The following is a 19,727-nucleotide window of genomic DNA, read 5'->3' as shown; positions in this document are numbered from 1 at the left end:
GTTTGGTCCCGGGGGGCAGATTTCTGGTGTTAACTGCCTCATCAAACTCTTCAGTTGTTTGGATTTTAAAAAGGGATCACACGGCGGACACCTGTCCGGGGGGGGGAGGGGGCAGAATGTTTCGCACCCCAGGTTGAGACGGGTTTCCATACGGAGCCAAAAGGAAGAAAGCAATGCACAAGCACAGCCAGTCTGTTCAGTATTTGCATATAGCTGAAGCTCTCTCAAACGGCTAAATCCTGGGGTGTCAGCCCGATGCTGGAGCTTGTGCAGGCCTGATACGCAATGGTGTGGGGGGGGGGGGGGGGGCAGGGGTGTGTGGAGTTCCCAGGGGCCAATAATCGACTTCTAATTTAAGGCGCCCCCCCCCACCCCTCTCCCCTCTTCCCCCTTCTGGGTGGTGCCTGCTAAAACAGTTGGCAAGGGGAGCAGGTACTGTGTTGGGGCGGCGGGAGGGATTTGGGCTGGAGATAATGAAAAGAAGGCGGAGCTGGGTGGGAGGAGGATCGGGGTTGAAGTCAGGACTGGGGAGGAGGAACCATTTGAAGAAGCTCCGCCCCTCTGTTCTCCAGCTCTGCACCCCCCACCCCCCACCCCCCCAGGTGGAAGTCCCACCTCTCTGCCAGGAGCACCTCACCATCGCCGGCACCCTCCAGCCGCCATTCACACAGACCGCACGATGCGCACTACTCGGACCGCGCCACCACCCAGACAGTCGCCACTGGCACATGTCCGTATTTCCAACCCGAGACCAGTAAAGGCTCGTCCCAACGAATATTACAGGTGTTCACATATAAATTTATTTAAACGTATGATATTATGTGGAATACTTGTACTCAAAAACAGTTCATAATGATATCCACAAAATAATCGCCAACAAGCAATATCAACTATGGCCTCTGACAAAAAGAACAAGGAAAAAGAGCAGCTGTCAGCAATATTTATCACTTAAACGTTCATTTTTCTTCTTCAGTTGTGCAGAAGTCGTCCTTATCTCAGTGGCATTTACCCACAGTGACAGTCACAGCAAAATGGCGGTCAACCGACCAGTCAACAAAGAGGGGCCTTCACGAGCAGTTACAGGGCGCAGCCGTGGAAGTGGAAAATTTTCATACAGCCGCGATCAAATCACAAAATGATTTTTATTTGGGAGAAGCTGGCTCACATCCTGTCACTGTAACTTAGTCCATCAATAACAAATGTTCACTTGATCTCTGGCCAACAGTCAACAGGCCTGTCAGCCAGAGCGTTTCTACAGAAAGTAGTCTACAGTCGACATGCAAAGTAGTGCCGATGCCCGTAGACTGTTATCACTCAGCTGCACTGTTTAACGTTTCAGAGGGAAGGTTTTCGGAGGACATTCGTATGCAGACAGAAATGCAGAAGAGAAGATATGAAGAAGAAAAAACGCCCTGATTAAAATAACTATCTAGAACGATCTGAGAACATTCTCACCCCACCGTCCTCTATCTAAGGAAGTTGTTTTTTTTATCTCGCTTCAATGGTTTTCATAACTCAGGGTTGAGTAACAGAGCAGTCCGTGGTTGAGCTTGCTCAGAGCACATGCATCCACAAGGTCATGATTCATCAGAAGAAGCAACATTCTCCTGCTTTGTTCACAAAGTACATCCATGAGCAGTTTGGACATCCAGTACCATATGGTTTTGAGCAGAGGTGGAGAATCGAGTCAGAACTTAAAAGTCCTGCCATGTGTTTCCTACACCCATGAGCACAGCCTGCTGATTTCACTAAATAGTTCCAGCTCCTGGCTGAAGAATCATACTCATTAGCAAATACAGGTTCATTGGAAGAAAACAATGGGGAGGACATTTACTCTCTGAACCTGGATTTTCCACCTCCGGTTATGGGCAACCCGGTCAGTCTCAGAGTACCACAGAGTTACAGGAAACGATGTCAGATTCCTAGAACCATAAAGTTATGAGACAGATGTGTAAGGGCATGTCAGCCATAGACTGTATGTACAGAGTCACTACGACATCACCCATTGACTCTCCATGGGCTTCAGTTTCAGCCAGACTAATCAGTGTTCACAAACTCAGTTCACATTACGTTACATTTTTTCACTTGCCCAGAAAGTTTCACATGCAAGGTTACTGGGCACGCTAGCAGGATTAATGTTCATTCATATTCAACTTAATTACCCCCTCTGGGAAGTTCTTGTTACAGGCAGGTATGCGCATAAAACCATAAAATATATACACCAAAAATAAAACACAGGAAATACACAACAATAAAATAACACGTCCAACCACCGGGCCATGAGAAAATGTTGTAATAAAATTAATTTCTCGCTGTCCACCACGTTGTCCTGCTGTGTTGTGTTGGCGCCATGTCCGGTCTGGAATTCTGTTGAGTATAACGGTAAGAAGTTGAATCATTTTGAACTTTGACGTCAAGTGCCATTGTCCGCCATTGCCATTGTATTCTTTGCCATCCAAACCAAATTTTACCATTGTGCTCTTATCCACTCTAATGACATACATTTGCTGTTTACCATCTACCATGATCCATGTGAACACGGTGTAACGGTTTGGACCACAGCCTTGGCACTGACTTAATGGACTTCACTGACTTCTGACTTCACTCTAGTGTTTCTTTTGCACCTCTACATCATGAACCTATGCACTTGTTGTACGTCGCTCTGGATAAGAGCGTCTGCTAAATGCCTATAATGTAATGTAATATAATGTAATGGGGCGGGCAGGGTTTCAGGCTATTGTTGCAACCAGAGTTGCAGTTCACTATTTAGCCACTAGGGGAAATGGCTTCAAAAACTGAGGGGGGTTGTTGTCGCTAGAGATTAAACCATGTAGCACATAGCCATTTCTGTGAACGATAGCTACCAACCATATTGTCGTTGCTAGCTGTTAGCTAAATAATTAAAGATGTGGTGACAAGGGTTACGTATTTAGCTGGATAACTGTCTAATTTGATATGGCTTTGGCTAGATATACATATCCCACCCAAAATTGTGTTAAACTGGTCTGCCTTTGCTCTGAAACTAACTAATACCAATAGGTTTCATACTTTTTTTGTAAGAACATAGCTATAATATGTAGCTAACATTAGCTATAGTTAGCAATCAAACTTAGCCATTCTAGCTAGCTAAATGCATGGTGTTTAAATCAAATACTCACAAACATGTTTCAGTTGCATATTGCAAGCTAGATAGCTAAATGTATATAACACTACATGCACATTTTGTAAATGCACATTTTTGATGTCTTGTAGGCACAGTGTTTGTTTGGGTGGGATATTTCTCACACATATGGTGCTATTCTGAATGTGTATACTGTATGTTGTGCAGTGTTTGTATGATTTAAACATCTGACACTCGACTCGAGAGCTGGCTGACACGAGCATGAGGGCTGATCAGCTTTCATTTCCTGTCTTCTGAGGCTTTTGGCAAACGCAAACATTTCACTTTTTTGTGACAAATAGATGAAATGGGACTGGCCCTTAAGGAGGAAGAGGAGGACAGGAAGTCCTTGCTACCATGGCAACCTGTGCTTCTGAAGGCCTCTGTCCCCTGCTGCCAGAGATGGTGCCTCACACCACCTAGTGGAGAAGCCAGGAACATAAAAAACAGAGCAGGGATCTCAAATGACAAGTCCTAGAGGGCCACAGTGTCTGCAGGTGTTTTCAATGTGCTTCCACACTGGAACAAATTGGCTAAATATTGCACACATCTTGTTTTCAAGGCCTAAAATCTACAAACAGAGTGCCCCCTCCAGGACTGAAGTTAAACCTGCAGACACAGCGCCCCCTCCAGGACTAGCGTTAAACCTGTAGAGACAGCGCCCCCTCCAGGACTAGAATTAAACCTGTAGAGACAGCACCCCCTCCAGGACTAGAGTTAAACCTGTAGACACAGTGCCCCCCTCCAGGACCTGTAGAGACAGCGCCCCCTCCAGGGCCGGAGTTGCCACCACTGGTGTACAGAGTATTATGTTTATATGAGCGCTGCTCTTTTTGTAATAATAAAATAGCTCCACACATCTAAAGCCCTGCAAATGACCCCCCGACCCCCGACCCCCACAGCCCTGCAAAGACCCGCCCCTTACCCCTCCAAATACCCCCCCTTACCCCTCAAAATACCCGCCACTCTCTGCTTCCACCTCTGTCTGGTTCTCGCCAAAGTTGCCTTCCATTATTGGCCCATCCTTTAGGAAGACTCCAGTCCTGACGAAGGTCTTGGAAGCCAGCTGAGAGTAAAAGCAGGGGGGAGTGGTTTGGGGGTAGGGGGGACTTTGGTTTGAGATCCCCATCTTTTCATCATTAGCAACCGACCACACACACAAGCATGATACACGTCTTCCAACACGTAGCTGAGTGCCACAAAGGACAGTTAGTACATGACACACCCTGATCCAGTGTACATGCACACAATGCCACACGTCAGCTCCTCGTCAGTTAAGCTCAACGGAAACAGTCAGAACGTACTGCAGCGTGTAGCGCATGACTGCTTGGCACACACATCTCTTACGCTCCAGGGGGACTGAAGGAGTTGTTTTATGAAAACATATGAGTGTTTCTAACCACATTAATATTCGTTTTGCAAAAGCTGGATATATTACATGTGTATATATACAGTGCATATACACACAAGTCTTGTGTAAAGACTGACATGACTTCGAGATCCGTGTGAAAATGTGTGAAAGCAAGCTAAAAATATGCCGAGGCAACATGCCACAGCCGGGTGTGCCAAGACAACAGGCAAAGCAAAACAAGAACATCTGGGGTTATCGTTTCCATTGAGAAATCCCCGTGCTGGGAACGGAACTCTGGTGGGCAGAGTTCTGCAGGAGAATGAAAGCCAGAGGAAAAGGTTAGTCTGGGAAATGGAGTGTTTGGGGTTCAGCCCTGTAACGGCCACTGACTCGGCTAGCGGTTAGCGGTTAGCGGTTGGCGGTTGGTGGGGGGCACGGTGGTGCAGCGGGCAGCACCGTCTACCCCACAGCAAGAAGGCTCTGGGTTTGAATCCTGGCTGGGGCCTCTCTGCGTGGAGTTCTGCATGTTCTCCCTGCACCCACGTGAGTCTCCTTCAGGTACCCCATTAACAGCACATTGCTGTAAATGAGTGTGTGCGCTCAGGCAACCTACCCTGTATAAATAAAGGCTCGCTTTTTAAGAAGCCATTTCCCAGAATGCTTCCATTTAAAATGCTAACAGGTGTTAATCGTTAATGTTAATGTTAATGTTCAGGTGTCTTTAATTTAAACCCAGGCACATTAGCATTTACATGGCTCCGCTGAGTCAGTTTGACACAAGCATACTTGCTAATAGCCTGCCGGATAGAAAAGGCCCTGAGTGCCAGTTCCTCTCTAATTAACCTGTGCTACTGGGACGGCGGTGTAGTATAATGGCTAAGGAGTTGGTCTTGTAACCTAAAGGTCGCAGGTTTGATTCCCCAGTGGGACACTGCCGTTGTACCCTTGAGCAAGGCACTTAACTTGCATTGCTCCAGTATATATACCCAGCTGTATAATTGGAGACAATGTAAGTCGCTCTGGATAAGAGCGTCTGCTAAATGCCTGTAATGTAATGTACAGTGGTGATGTTTTGGCAGAAGGATTGCCAGCAGCGCATGCGAATACCATGCCAGTGCTGAAAGCAGCGTGCTGAAGCGTTTGAATATTTCAGCCCTATCTAAGCTGAGAAGGCCTTATGAACGGCGCACAAATTTATTGATACATTTAACAGACGAACAAGACCAGGTCAAAACCTCGTGTATGGCTGGACAGAACCGGCCGACCAATGGCGTAACTTCATCACTCAGTCACTCAGTCACAGACATTCGCGTTTATAGGGCTGGCCCCGCTGTTGCAGTCCAGCCAAAAATCTGTGGTTGCCTCTTACAGTGTTATCCTGCAATGTGACCATGGGCCTGCAGAGGGCGTACCTGCTCTCTCAGCACCTGCTGCCTCCTCTGCAGCTCCACAAACCTCTTCTCCCAGGAGGCCCTCTGACTGGCCAGCTGAGACTTCAGCTGCTGGATTTCTCCAGCTGCTTTCACCAGCTGATTGTGGAGGACATCTCTACCTTCCTGATGAGTGCGTTTCGCCCTGCTCTCAGACTCTGGACCTAAACACACACACACACACACACACACACAAGCACACAAACGCGCGCACACACACACAGACACACACACACACGTACACACACTCAAATGCGCATGTGTACACACAAACGCACACACACAAACAAGCACATGCACACACACACATACGCAAACATACAATCACACACACAAACACACACACAGTGTGTATACTGTACATACACATATGAGTTGTATACTCAACAGTAGGCAAGTAAGTTGTTTCAGACACAGCCAGTCATTCATTTTGTTTTTTTAGTTATTTTATAGGAGAATGACAACCCCGCCCCCTGCTGGATTAATGGGTAAACTACGGCATCAGTTTTTTTTTAATGCAACACTTTTCACATACAGATCCTACCTATCAAAGCCCACATAACTCTTGTGTGAGACCTATGTCCCGCATACTGGGGTGTACTTCACTGTTGTTTGTTTAATGTAGTTCAATTCTGGTTCGGGTAGTTTTGTTCTTGTTTGTACAGCTTAGTTAGAAGTTCAACTGGGCAGTGAATTATAGCTGAACTTCTGGAACAAAATGCATGTGTGTGCAGGATATCTTTATTTTTTAAAGTCTCGTCAACATAAATAAATAAATAAATAAATAAATAAATAAATAACCTGTGATGTTTTCAAAGTGGGAGTCACAAATGGGTCCAGTTTTTCGGGGACGATCTGCAACATTGTACGGACTCACCTACATGAACAGATACACGAACATCAAATCAGAATTCTCTTTCTGTTCAAACGAGCAGAACGGTACCTGTTAGACACAACAAAGAGGAGCGAATTAGGTCATATCAACCGCACGGTGCTCGTGTCTGTCACCACCCACGGCACACTAACGTGTCACACTGGTACAACATTAAAACCAACAACAGCTCTTTATGGGAATGTCGCGATAATGTCATGGAAAAGTAGCTCTTACCCATAAGAACCTACAGGCGCACAGGAGACCTCTCATAGCCCATGCTACGGTCGACCGCAAGATGCGCTCGGCCATATTGAGGTATTCCGGTTACTTCCACATGTTTTTTTTTTTACCTACAAATGGGCAGAATTCAAACAGTAATATTCATGTTTTGTTTGTTTGTTTTGTTTTTATTTCCCAGTTAACCAGAGGCCTGTGCATTCTGCGACACATTCATGCAAACAGGTGAAAATCCCCAGCCCCAACGCTAATACTAATAATCGTGCAACTGCAGTGTTAGTAGCAATATAAATATGAGTTGTAGTATTTAAATGACCCCGAGTAAAAAAATAATTTTGAATAATTTGTGGGGGGAAACCTCGTGGTTTGAATAACAAAAGATTTGTTGTGTAGGCTTCCTAGTGCTTCGTAAAAAAAAATCTGATTCTGTTGCAAATAATTTCTCAGTTGACTCGGATGAGTCGATGCAAATCATCTGCGGACTGTGGAATATTTCCCGAACACGTGACAAGGTGGCCTATCCTCACCATTAGCTGCAGAAATGTGGCAGGGCCAGGTTTATAAATTCCTTGGCTTAACAAATAACTGCAAGCAAAGTAATAAAACAAAAAACAACATGAGCAATTGCCCCGCAGGCGCTGAGTCTGGTATTTAAACGCCACGAGGTTTGCCTAGTTTAATTATATCAGCAATAACGTAAATAAGGTAACTAATTAAGTTCAGAGTACTCAGCAAAATTCGTAATGCTAAATCAACTGTACTAACAGTGTAAAAACAAACACTTAACAGTCTTAACATGAATCCAGGACATTAGTGATGTTTAACGGAAGATTTTATCCTAAGCGACTTATACAGCTTTTTAGTATTTTTACAAGAATACATACTCAATATAAAAATTAAAAGCACTTCATCAGAGTTTATTTCATACTGAACAATGATTGTTTTCCCCACATAATGATCACAAAACAAATTTCCGTTATCGCCTCAGCCCCACAGCTACCCAGCCTATAACATTTTCACCTGACCGTTATTTGCCTGAATTACATAGGTGGAACCAATTACTAACCTTCACCAATTGTATACCGTAGGTTACGGTCTTAGAAGAAATGTAGATCATGTTCGTTAAAAAAACATGACTGATGTACTTTCATTCGGCCTGGTTTGTCATACTGTTCGTTGAATGGTGAGCACTAAGGTGAGAAAGTAAATCTCATCTAATCCTCTTACACATTAAGCGACGCAGGCCTTATTCTGGGCCATTATCCTGTGTGTATCTATGTTATTAAAGAACAACTGTGGCATTGTGTATGGGCTATGTTCGCCATTTTACATTTACTTTATTACTGTTAATGCAATAGGGTAAATATAAAGTAACTTAACATTTAGCCTACTTTGAATTAAACTAAGTGCAGTTCTGCAACTAGGTGTAGAAGTTTTGTGTGAGTAGACAGAAGACACACGGAACCAATTCGTGCGTAACCTGTTTCTTGTAGAGCGGTGCATGGGAAGGACTACTTCCGGCGGAACCTGTCGTGTTGTGTGAGTAGCGAGCACAGTGAGATTGTGAACTTTTTACCGCTGCGCCGTGGTCTGAAGAAGGCTTTGCTTGTATTGGGCCTTTCATTTTCTGCACCGTTGACCATAATTTCTTTCTGAAATACAAATGGAGACTATTTTGGAACAACAGCGGCGCTACCATGAAGAAAAAGAAAGATTAATGGACGCAAAAACAAAAGAAATGCTTCACAAGAAAACGACGGTAAATATATAGCTAGTTAGCTGTTAGCAAGCTATTGCTAGTCTTCCGCCATACGATGGTTTATTCAGTCCAACTTGGTAATACGTGGTGGTAGCTTACATATTATCTGTATTTTGTTTTTATTTGACTTTAGAATGGTCAACAAACGCTTAATGACGTCTTTCCAGTTCGTCTGCTATCTTAATATGAAGCGGTGATCTTGGGTAATTGGCCAGCTATTTGGATGAAGACTGTAGTTTGATGTTATATGACAACTATAGCTAACACGCCAACTATTTTGTCTTCGAATTGGTTTGTAAATCAGTGCCAGTGCCAGCTAATTGGTTAAATACGTGATATGCTAAAGACGTAATGCTCATTTTAATCTAGTATTAGCTTTGGAGCAATTGATAAATGTGGTGTCGAGCGCCTAGTTAGTTAGTATCGTAAGACGCGGACCTACAGTATATTGAATGATTTTAAATGTCTCGTTTTTTTTGTTGTTGTAATAGCTACGCGACCAAATAAACTCTGATCATCGGACACGAGCAATGCTGGATGTAAGTACGAGTTGTAAGGCCTGTTGGGTTTCACTGTATGGGTTTAAATGTGGTTTCGTGGCATATAGTTAAGTGGCAATAACGTTCCTTTTTTCTTTTATCAGAGGTACATGGAGGTGAGCGGAAATGTGAGAGATTCCTATGAGGATAAAGACGGGTGAGTCGGTTACTTCAGTGATTGAATTGTAGTGCATGTTGTTGGTTAGTTCCTTGCGGTAATTTGAAATCGCAGTAATGGATTAATGAGATTAAATTCTATGATACTTCTGAGTTTAAATCTGGATTTACCGAATTAACGTTATTGAAGATTTCCCAGGGTGGTTCCCTGCAATGTGTCAAAAATAATTCTTTTTTTAGAGATTTCATTTTCTGTATATTATAAGCAATATATTTTAGACTTTTCCTTGCAACAATCCATGTCTGATTTACACATCTGTAATAGCATTGTGATTATTGTAATTCTAGCTCTGTAATGTAGGGTCTTCAGGCTTAAGGCACTATATTGCGGAGTAGCCACTGAATCACAGTGGTGCCGAGGTGCTGTGAGATTTGGAAAGTGTGGGAACCCCTGGTTTAACTGATGTGAGCAGAGCATCGGTGAGCGGCGTTTAAATGTTGCGCACACGTCTTCGTCCCCAGCATGAGAAAGGACGAGCTGAACGCGATCTCGGGACCAAACGAATTCGCGGAGTTCTACAACCGGCTCAAGCAGATCAAGGAATTTCACCGGAAGCACCCTAACGAGGCAAGCCAATTAACATCACAACCAATCAGAGTGTATATGTGTGCAAGATACTCCACTCCATGTTCTTAACATCGAGGTCCCTGTTCTTTCATCAAGCCTGTCTGCATTACAGAGGTCGCTGTGGAGTAATGAGGATTCACTTGATTGGCTCATGCTGTGCTCGGTCTCAGTCAGCAGTGATTGTTTTGTGTGCTGCAGATCTGTGTGCCCATGTCTGTGGAGTTCGAGGAGCTGGTGAAGGCCAGAGAGAACCCCAGCGAGGACGGGCAGAGTGAGTCTGACTGCGCTGCAGCCGCCAAATTCAGCCTGATTCAGCCCCCCAAATTCAGCTCACTCATCCACTTGTGTGATTTCACCCCATACATGTGGACCTGCTGATTTTTCAGACAGCAGTCATCTCAGTCAGAGAGAGGCCAAGTGTGGCTATGTCATAAACATACAGACGGATAGACACACACACACACACACACACACTGACAGACAGGCAGGCAGGCAGGCAGGCAGACACACGCACATACACACACACACACACACACTCACTCTCACACACACGCACAGACACACGCACACACAGATACATAACACATACACACACTCGCACACTCTCTCAGACACACTCTGTTTTACTGAGACGAGGGTATGACCTTTGACCTTTTAACCTTGACCCTTTCAGACCTGGTAGAGTTCTCCGATGAGGAGGGCTACGGTCGCTACCTGGATCTGCACGACTGCTACCTGAAGTACATAAACCTGAAGGGGGCTGAGGTGAGCGTGCGGGTCGGAGTCTGCGCCTGTGTCTTTACCCGACTGTGGAGTCTGCGCCTGTGTCTTTACCTGACTGTGGAGTCTGCGCCTGTGTCTTTACCTGACTGTGGAGTTTGAGCCTGTGTCTTTACCTGACTGTGGAGTCTGCGCCTGTGTCTTTACCTGACTGTGGAGTCTGCGCCTGTGTCTTTACCTGACTGCGGAGTCTGCGCCTGTGTCTTTACCTGACTGTGGAGTCTGCGCCTGTGTCTTTACCTGACTGTGGAGTCTGCGCCTGTGTCTTTACCTGACTGTGGAGTTTGGGCCTGACTGTTCTCCCCTTCGCTTTCTGTCAGAAACTGGAGTACATCACCTACCTGTCCACGTTCGACCAGCTGTTCGACATCTCTAAGGACAGGAAGAACGCCGAGTACAAGCGGTAAGAGCGCGATTTGTTTTCCTGTTTTGTGCACGTAGACACACAACCACACATATAAGCACTTGAAGGAACAGGTGTGATGGTTTACTCTGTGTGTGTGTGTGTGTGTGTGTGTGTGTGTGTGTGTGTGAGTGTGAGTGTGAGTGTGAGTGTGAGTGTGAGTGTGAGTGTGAGTGTGAGTGTGAGTGTGAGTGTGAGTGTGAGTGTGAGTGTGAAGGTCACAGAGTGTAATAGTTTCCTGTTTGTGTGGCTGCAGGTATCTGGAGGTCCTTCTGGAGTACCTGCAGGATTACACTGACAGAGTGAAGCCGCTCCTGGATCAGAACGAGCTGTACGGGAAGATCCTGGGAGAGTTTGAGAAGAAGTGGGAGAACGGGACGTTTCCCGGCTGGCCGGTACGTCCACCCCCCCCCCACACACACACTCCTGTGTGATTACACACCAGCCCGCTTCAATTATTCTTTTTTTTTTTTTTTTTAACGCTATTTGAGAAATTTCTGCTAAAGCCTGTATTACAAACACTAGGGGTTAATCTGTTTATACTTCAAGTTTCTCCGCCATACTTTGCTTTATGTGTGAGTGCATGTTATTTCAATTGTTCTGTTATTTTCCTGCGTTTAGTTTAATATTATTGTTATTATGATGATGATTAGTGCTGCTCCTGTCGTTACCTGTGCTCTGTGCTCCTCTCAGAAAGAGACCAGCAGCGCTCTGACCCACGCAGGAGCTCACCTGGATCTCTCCGCCTTCTCCTCCTGGGAGGTGAGACCGCCCCTTTAACCACTATGGGTCTGTGTGGCCGCCCCTTTAACTCTGAGTCTGTGTGATTGTCCCTTAACTCTGAGTCTGTGTGATTGTCCCTTAACTCTGAGTCTGTGTGATTGTCCCTTAACTCTGAGTCTGTGTGATTGTCCCTTAACTCTGAGTCTGTGTGATTGTCCCTTAACTCTGAGTCTGTGTGATTGTCCCTTAACTCTGAGTCTGTGTGATTGTCCCTTAACTCTGAGTCTGTGTGATTGTCCCTTAACTCTGAGTCTGTGTGATTGTCCCTTAACTCTGAGTCTGTGTGATTGTCCCTTAACTCTGAGTCTGTGTGATTGTCCCTTAACTCTGAGTCTGTGTGATTGTCCTTTAACTCTGAGTCTGTGTGATTGCCCCTTAACTCTGAGTCTGTGTGATTGTCCCTTAACTCTGAGTGTGTATGATTGCCCCTTAACTCTGAGTCTGTGTGATTGTCCCTTAACTCTGAGTCTGTGTGATTGTCCTTTAACTCTGAGTCTGTGTGATTGTCCCTTAACTCTGAGTCTGTGTGATTGTCCCTTAACTCTGAGTCTGTGTGATTGTCCCTTAACTCTGAGTCTGTGTGATTGTCCCTTAACTCTGAGTCTGTGTGATTGTCCCTTAACTCTGAGTGTGTGTGATTGTCCCTTAACTCTGAGTCTGTGTGATTATTTCTTAATTAACTGAGCTGTGCTCTACACAGGAGCTGGCTTCCCTGGGGTTGGACAGGTTAAAGTCTGCCCTCATGGCTTTGGGACTGAAGTGCGGTGGGTAAGTATTCCCCCTCCCGCCCCACCCCTCTTGGGTTCACTCCGTCTCTTCACGGGCGTCTTAACACCTCCTCAAACGACTGCTCCAGTAGCGTAGCCCTGTGTTAGCAACGCCCATCGGCAACAGCTCACAGATCAGAAATATGTGATTAGAATGTTCCTAACTGAACATTCTAATGCTGATTTCACAATCACTGCTGGCGACTGAAAGCAACAGGGTTCTGGAACACTGAAAAACATTCCAGAAAGCCCACACCCTGCTCTTCATAGGGTTCTGAGTGTGTTTTGTGGACTTGGTGTCGTGGGTGGTTTGCTGGGACTGATGTGGCGTGTGTCTGTCCTGCAGGACTCTGGAGGAGAGAGCCCAGAGGCTCTTCAGCACTAAGGGCAAATCACTCGAGTCCCTGGACCCCTCGCTCTTCGCCAAGAACCCCAAATCCAAAGGGCCAAAGAAGTAAGCTGCGCGTCGCTGTTTTTGCTTAGTGACCCCTCTGTTCCATGGGTGGGTAGAGTGAGTGGTCTGCATCTTTAGCCGCGTTTCCACCGCAGGAACTATACCCCGGAACTAGGAACCTTTTGAGGAACTCAGTGCGTTTCCACCGCAGGAACTAGGGTCTAAATTTAGTTCTGGGGGCTTTGTTTTACCCCCCAAAACGTTCCTGCTCGGGGGGTAGTACTTTCCGAAAGTACAGGAACCTTTTGGGTGGAGCTTGCAGCGCTGAACATTTCTGATTGGTCGAGTACTCGTAGCATTTGTGTTGTATTTATTTTCCGCCATTACCCGCCATGTTTGAAAATATGCAGCGGCAAACCAATTTATTTTCATAATAACTTCAAATCAAACTTGTATGTTATGCGGCGCAGTAGCCTACTTTTGGTTATAGCCTGTCAACGTCTTGGAATTATAACGTGTGCTCTTCTGTTCTTTTCTTGCTTTAGTATTCGTTTTATAAAATGCTAAGCATTCGTGCTGCGACAGCATATTTACGTAGGCTACCAAAACATTCAAACGGATTAATTCGGTTGCTGAATATTTTCTTCCGGATTTTCTTTGTTAGCCCGTTGTAATTGACTCAAAACGTTTGATAGTTATGTGAGGTATGCGGTAGTTCTGCATAATTAACATTGGTGATACAGTACAAGCAAACTGGAAATCACCTTCCGCACTTTTTATCCGGGTAAAATAACAGGTTAATTCTAGTAATCTTCCCTTTAGCTTTTTCAGACTGCCGTAATTTTACTCAATTTTACTGCCATTTTTCAATTCCACGAAAATACCAGGAAGACTATGGACTCATTTATGGTGCATGGTTCGCATCTGGAGGGCACACTTCGCTGCTCGGCTAGCAGTAACTTCGAAGGAAAGCAAACGGTGGCTGTACCACTACTAATTTACATTTTCACGCAAGTCCGAGTTTTCGTTCTATTCTTGTCATTTTGCGATTAGCCTATATGGAATTGACGACGAGAAAGTAATAAAACAGCAAATTGTTTACAACGTGTGCATGTTTTCTGCTGTTAATGAATGTGTTTGAGAGGATATATGAAAATCAATAAATACAAAAGTAACCATATATAGTCATTGTTGGTAACCCGTTGTATATAAGTGGAATAAACCCATCCGGGCTGTCCCGGTTATTAGAAAATAATGTAGGCTACTTCGGTGGTAGTATGGGGTTACAGAAGAAATCATATGACAGATGGACCGACGACAACGTCAGTGGGCTAATTGCCTAATCTTCGCGGTACTTTAGACCCCGGTGGAAACGCAGACAACCATTGGCTGAAGGAACCTTTTAGTTCCTGGTAAAGTAGTTCCTGGGACTGAAAGTTCCGGGTAATTTTGGTGGAAACGCGGCTTTTGTGTGGTTTGCATCCTTGTGTGGTTATCTCCACCTCCTCCGACTGTGATTTAATGCACTGGTGTTTTTGATTGACAGGGACACTGAGCGCAATAAGGAACTAGGCTTTCTGGAGGCTCAGATATACGAGTATGTGGAGATCCTGGGGGTGAGTCACATGACCTCACATGAGAGAAGCACCTGCATTATAAACCACAGAGGTGCACATGCAGAGCAGTGTGTGTATGTACACTGCCCAGGAGTGTGTGTCTGTGTGTGTGTGTGTAACTCGCTGTGTGTGTGTGTATGTGTGTAACTCACTGTGTGTGTGTGTGTGTGTGTGTATGTATGTGTGTAACTCACTGTGTGTGTGTGTGTGTGTGTGTGTGTGTGTGTGTGTGTGTGTGTGTGTGTGTGTGTGTGTGTGTGTAACTCGCTGTGTGTGTTCGTTCTGCAGGAGCAGAGACACCTGACCCATGAGAACGTTCAGAGGAAGCAGGCTCGTACGGGCGAAGAGCGTGAGGAGGAAGAGGAGGAGCAGCTGAGCGAGAGTGAGAGCGAGGATGAAGATAACGAGATCATCTACAACCCCAAGAACCTGCCGCTGGGCTGGGACGGCAAGGTAGGCCCCACCCCCGACCTGTCAATCAACTTGACAGCAGACCAGTCAGACTTTCTGTGAACCGAACCACCAACCACATCCCGTCTGTACCACCAGAGGGCGCTGTGGTGGAGCACTGAAGCAGCTGTGCTTGGTTTGCATTTTTAATTTGGGATTTATCTAGCACACTTCCTCCTTAATCGCCCTGTTCTCTTGAAGCCGTGTGGAAATGCATGGCTTTTATTTACCTCTGATGTATAGACCCTTCCAGATAAGCTGTGGTCATGTGGTCATGTGCTCTTTTCAGCCAATCCCCTACTGGCTCTACAAACTTCACGGCTTGAACATCAACTACAACTGTGAGATCTGTGGAAACTACACATACAGGGGGCCCAAAGCCTTCCAGCGCCACTTCGCAGTGAGTCCTAATCCTCCTCTCCTCTCTCCTCTCTCCTCACCTCCCCTCCCCTCCCCTCTCCTCTCCTCTCTCCGCTCTCCTTACCTCCCCTCCCCTCTCCTCTCCTGCTGTCTACTTATCTCTTCTGTCTTCTCCTCCTTCCTCTCCCCTCCTCTCTTCTCTTTACCTCTCCTCTCCCATAATTCTGTAGCTGTCAGTCACTGCTGGCTTTGACGGCGCGTCCTGTTTCTGCTCAGGTGTAATATGCAGGGTTTGTGGGTAATGATGTTTATGGTTATGCTACATGAGCAGCAGTGAGAATAACAGGCTTTTGTTTTAGTGTGTTTTATTGCAGTGATGTGGGCTCCATCCTGCTGTTTGAAGTTTAAATTCTCTCTCTCTCTCTCTCTCTCCCTCTCTCTCTCCCCCTCCCCCTCCCAGGAGTGGCGACACGCCCACGGCATGCGTTGCCTAGGGATACCCAACACCGCTCACTTCGCCAACGTCACCCAGATCGAGGACGCCGTGTCCCGTAAGTAGCTTGTCCTTTTCGAACGTGGCACACGAGCACGCACACACACACACACACTAGCGCACACACACGCACGTACCCGCACACATACGCATTCATACACACACACACACACACATTCTCACTTTTACACGTGTGCACCCACACAGACATGTACATTCTTACTCCGCTCACACCCTCACACACAAACGTTCACTCACAAACTCTCTCACAGACACACACACGCACACACAATCTCTGTCACCCTACCTCTCTCTCTCTCATTCTTAAATAATACTGCATTGATTGTGTTCATAAAAATGTCTGAATGTAACTGACTTTCTGTAGTTGTTGTAGTGATCATTTTCACTACTAAGTCTGTTATTGCCATTGTAGGTTTTAGCCGTGTTAGCATTGCTATTGTTGCTGAGCACCACCGTGTGGTTATGTCCTGTTAGCTGTAGTACAGGTTAGTGTCATGTCGTCCTGGGTTAGTCCTGTAGTTACAGGGTTGAAGTGCGTTCGGGTATGTGTGTCCTGGGTTAGTCTGTAGTACAGGGTTGAGTGGTATGTAGTGTCTGGGTTAGTCTGTAGTACAGGGTTGAGTGGTTTATGTGTCCTGGGTTAGTCTGTAGTACAGGGTTGAGTGGTTTATGTGTCCTGGGTTAGTCTGTAGTACAGGGTTGAGTGGTTTATGTGTCCTGGGTTAGTCTGTAGTACAGGGTTGAGCAGTCTGGTTGAGGGGTGTGTCCTGGGTTAGTCTGTAGTACAGGGTTGAGTGGTTTATGTGTCCTGGGTTAGTCTGTAGTACAGGGTTGAGTGGTTTATGTGTCCTGGGTTAGTCTGTAGTACAGGGTTGAGTGGTTTATGTGTCCTGGGTTAGTCTGTAGTACAGGGTTGAGTGGTTTATGTGTCCTGGGTTAGTCTGTAGTACAGGGTTGAGTGGTCCGGCTGTACTGAATGCAATGTTGTGATGGTGAATCTCTCTCCTGCAGTTTGGGCGAAGCTGAAGTCACAGAAAGCATCAGAGAGGTGGCAGCCAGACACAGAGGTGAGCTCATCTGAACAGCCTTCTGCGTTTCTACCTGAATTTCTTCCTGTGTTTTTACCTGCATTTTTACCTGCGTTTTTACCTTAACCTCTCCTCAGATCCAAGCTGCCAGCCAGTAACCCTGTTTGCATGCTCTTTGTATCAAGCGTTTCATAACACAAATGTTTTAATGGTGATTTATTTGAAATTATTTTGAGGCGTGTCCTCCATTGTTAATAATTGCAGATCATGGCACCGTAACTGTATCACACTTGCATTTTTTTGGAAGCTCTTACTTAGGAAAAATTATCTCCTGAATTGCCAACTCGCTTCAGTTGAATTTATTTTAACAGTGGGTCGGTTGATGGGTGAAATCTGGTTTTGTTTTGTTTCTAAAATGACATCTTGAGATTGCTTCCAGTGAAACAGACCTTCACTGCTGATTTCGATCCTTGTGTAACGGGCTGGGAAAATTCTTTGTTTTTACACAAATGAATGTGACGCCCGTAGCAGCCGCTGTGCGTTACAGAAAGTGCTGTAGGCCGTTTGGCCACCAGGGGGAGCTAACCGTGTTTTTCTGTTTTGATCGTCAGGAAGAGTATGAGGACTCCAGCGGGAATGTGGTCAACAAGAAGACGTATGAAGATTTGAAACGCCAGGGTCTGCTGTAAAGATGAGAGAAGAGAGGTCCAAAACAGGAAAGAGGCCATTTAAATCCACGGAAGCCTGCTGAGGCTGTTATTTTTTTATTTTTACTTTCCTATTGATGTCCCATCTGAAACGATTTTGATTTTATTATGGTTGTTTAAAACCCTACATACACTTTGCCCATTTTGTATGAAGTGTATATTGTCTATTTTGTCTGAAAAAATGGTTGTGACCATATTCAATAAAATATAGAAGCTGTCTGTTTTTTGTCTTTTACTAAGCTTTAGTCACTGATCCATTTGCCCCTGCTAGGTCATGTTCAGGTGACATGCTGTCATATTCATTCTGGTTAAAGTGTAACTTTTACTTTGTAACCTTCTGTTCAAGTAGTGCTGCTCAGTTTAATTTTATTTTCTGTTTTTTATTATTTTTTAAAATCAGCATAATGTAATGCAGGTTGCTTTGTAAGTTTATTATTTCTGGTTGCATATGAAATATTAGTCTCAATTTGGTGTGAAATTTCACCTAATTGCACAGTATTGTTATTGAGAGTTGTAGTCCAGTTCTGAAATATGTGGAGTGAGTTATGGGAGTTGTAGTCCAGACCTAGGCCTGGTGGGATGAGCTGAAGCTGGCTCTGGACTTCATCTTCAACCAGCAGTCTTACCTGTTTCCTGCTTCTCTTAAAGAGGCTTTGTCTGCTGTTGTGAATATTTTCCCGAGTGATAAACAAAATGACTTGTGTGCCGCTCAGATAATATTGTAACTGTACACTGTGAAGGTTGAAGGTCCATGATGCTCATTAGCTGGATGACTCTGTGCAGCAGATACTCGCTCTTCAGGAGGAATGGGCTGCCATTTGGGGCTTTTGTTCTGTGTGAAATGTGGCCCCCCTCCCCCCGTACACGCTGCTGCGGTGGCGGAGAAGACGAAGTGTGATCACACCCGCCGTCCCACTGGCATTCAGCGCGTCGACCGGGGACCGGACCACCGCCGTTTAGCGCTGGCGTCACTGGAGCTGCTCCCCGGTGCGTTCCGCAGCCGTGAACCGCGATTCTTCCTGGTTCCTGAGCAACTTTTAAAATACGCTCTTTCCTGTGAAGCGCGGGAAAATGGCCCAGACACCCCACCGCCCCGTTGAAGTCAGGTAAATGTCTGAAAAGAAGATGCTAAATATCGTCCCTTTTGGGGGTCGGTAAAGTGTATCTATTGGTGATCTTGATTTTGCTATCAAGTGTGACACTGATGTTGCAAACAAATAGCCAGGTGTACTATCGATGCTCGCTCGTGAAAAAGCCGTAGACTGGCAGTCGCTGCCAAACGTAAGCAGCCGTAGAGTAAGTGTGTGTCTCGGCCAACACGAAATATTTAACCTAAGAAATGTTTCGATAAAAATTAAATTTTCCACACCGTTCCATCCTGAGAATGAGCAGTTATTTATTTATTTATTTTTAATACTTGACCTTTAAGACTCAAAGCATCCTGGTGGCATCTGAGGTTTTGAACACCACTGCCCAACAACAGACATTGTGTTCCAGCACCCCCCCACCCCACCCCCCGTGCATTTGGCTCCCAGGTGCAGAGAGGTGCACAGGTTTTCTCAACAGCCGTTCCATTATGTGCAGACCCTTTGAAAGTAGCAGACCAGTTATTTAATTCAGGCGGATACTGCCCAATCAATGTTTGTTTCACAAATATTCCCTGTTCAGGACGACCTCGTGCGCCCTACTTGTTTAGTAATCTATTCGTGCCCTGGGTGGACGAATCATTTTCTCTTTGTCCTCTAAATATGAATTATTTCATATTTTATTGTTTAATCTTTGTATTACTATCACCCGTCTTTTGGGACAGATCGTATTCGGTTACGGAAG

General features: G+C 45.4%; 2 protein-coding genes across 3 annotated transcripts; one reads left to right on the top strand and one right to left on the bottom strand.

Moving 5' to 3' along the window:
* Positions 1-1,128: 1,128 nt before the first annotated feature.
* Positions 1,129-7,186, bottom strand: LOC135260911 (uncharacterized). Of its 2 annotated transcripts, none has more exons than XR_010331801.1 (6): positions 7,050-7,161; positions 6,743-6,884; positions 5,924-6,105; positions 4,108-4,226; positions 3,479-3,579; positions 1,129-2,367 (listed from the first exon to the last, which is right to left on the bottom strand). XR_010331801.1 is itself a non-coding variant. In XM_064346676.1 (6 exons), exons 1-5 carry the CDS (start codon positions 7,122-7,124, stop codon positions 3,513-3,515), a joined length of 519 nt encoding a protein of 172 aa, XP_064202746.1. In that variant the 5' UTR covers positions 7,125-7,186; the 3' UTR covers positions 1,129-2,367; positions 3,479-3,512. The 2 variants fall into 2 exon arrangements, 1 of the variants encoding a protein (XP_064202746.1); XM_064346676.1 differs by having other exon boundaries at positions 6,743-6,818; positions 7,050-7,186.
* A 1,349-nt stretch (positions 7,187-8,535) lies between these two features.
* Positions 8,536-18,116, top strand: sf3a3 (splicing factor 3a, subunit 3). The gene is made up of 17 exons (XM_064346541.1): positions 8,536-8,811; positions 9,303-9,350; positions 9,455-9,507; positions 9,990-10,095; positions 10,294-10,366; positions 10,769-10,860; positions 11,196-11,278; positions 11,535-11,673; positions 11,972-12,040; positions 12,762-12,829; positions 13,175-13,282; positions 14,769-14,838; positions 15,127-15,291; positions 15,578-15,688; positions 16,109-16,199; positions 17,174-17,229; positions 17,802-18,116. The coding sequence occupies exons 1-17, from the start codon at positions 8,716-8,718 to the stop codon at positions 17,877-17,879; spliced, it is 1,506 nt and encodes a 501-aa protein (XP_064202611.1). The 5' UTR covers positions 8,536-8,715; the 3' UTR covers positions 17,880-18,116.
* The last annotated feature ends 1,611 nt before the right edge of the window (positions 18,117-19,727 follow it).

Source organism: Anguilla rostrata, chromosome 1 (assembly GCF_018555375.3).
Source record: "Anguilla rostrata isolate EN2019 chromosome 1, ASM1855537v3, whole genome shotgun sequence".
Classification (NCBI taxonomy): domain Eukaryota; kingdom Metazoa; phylum Chordata; class Actinopteri; order Anguilliformes; family Anguillidae; genus Anguilla; species Anguilla rostrata.
Note: the sequence above shows the minus strand (reverse complement) of the source record. Positions and strands in the feature narration are given on the sequence as shown.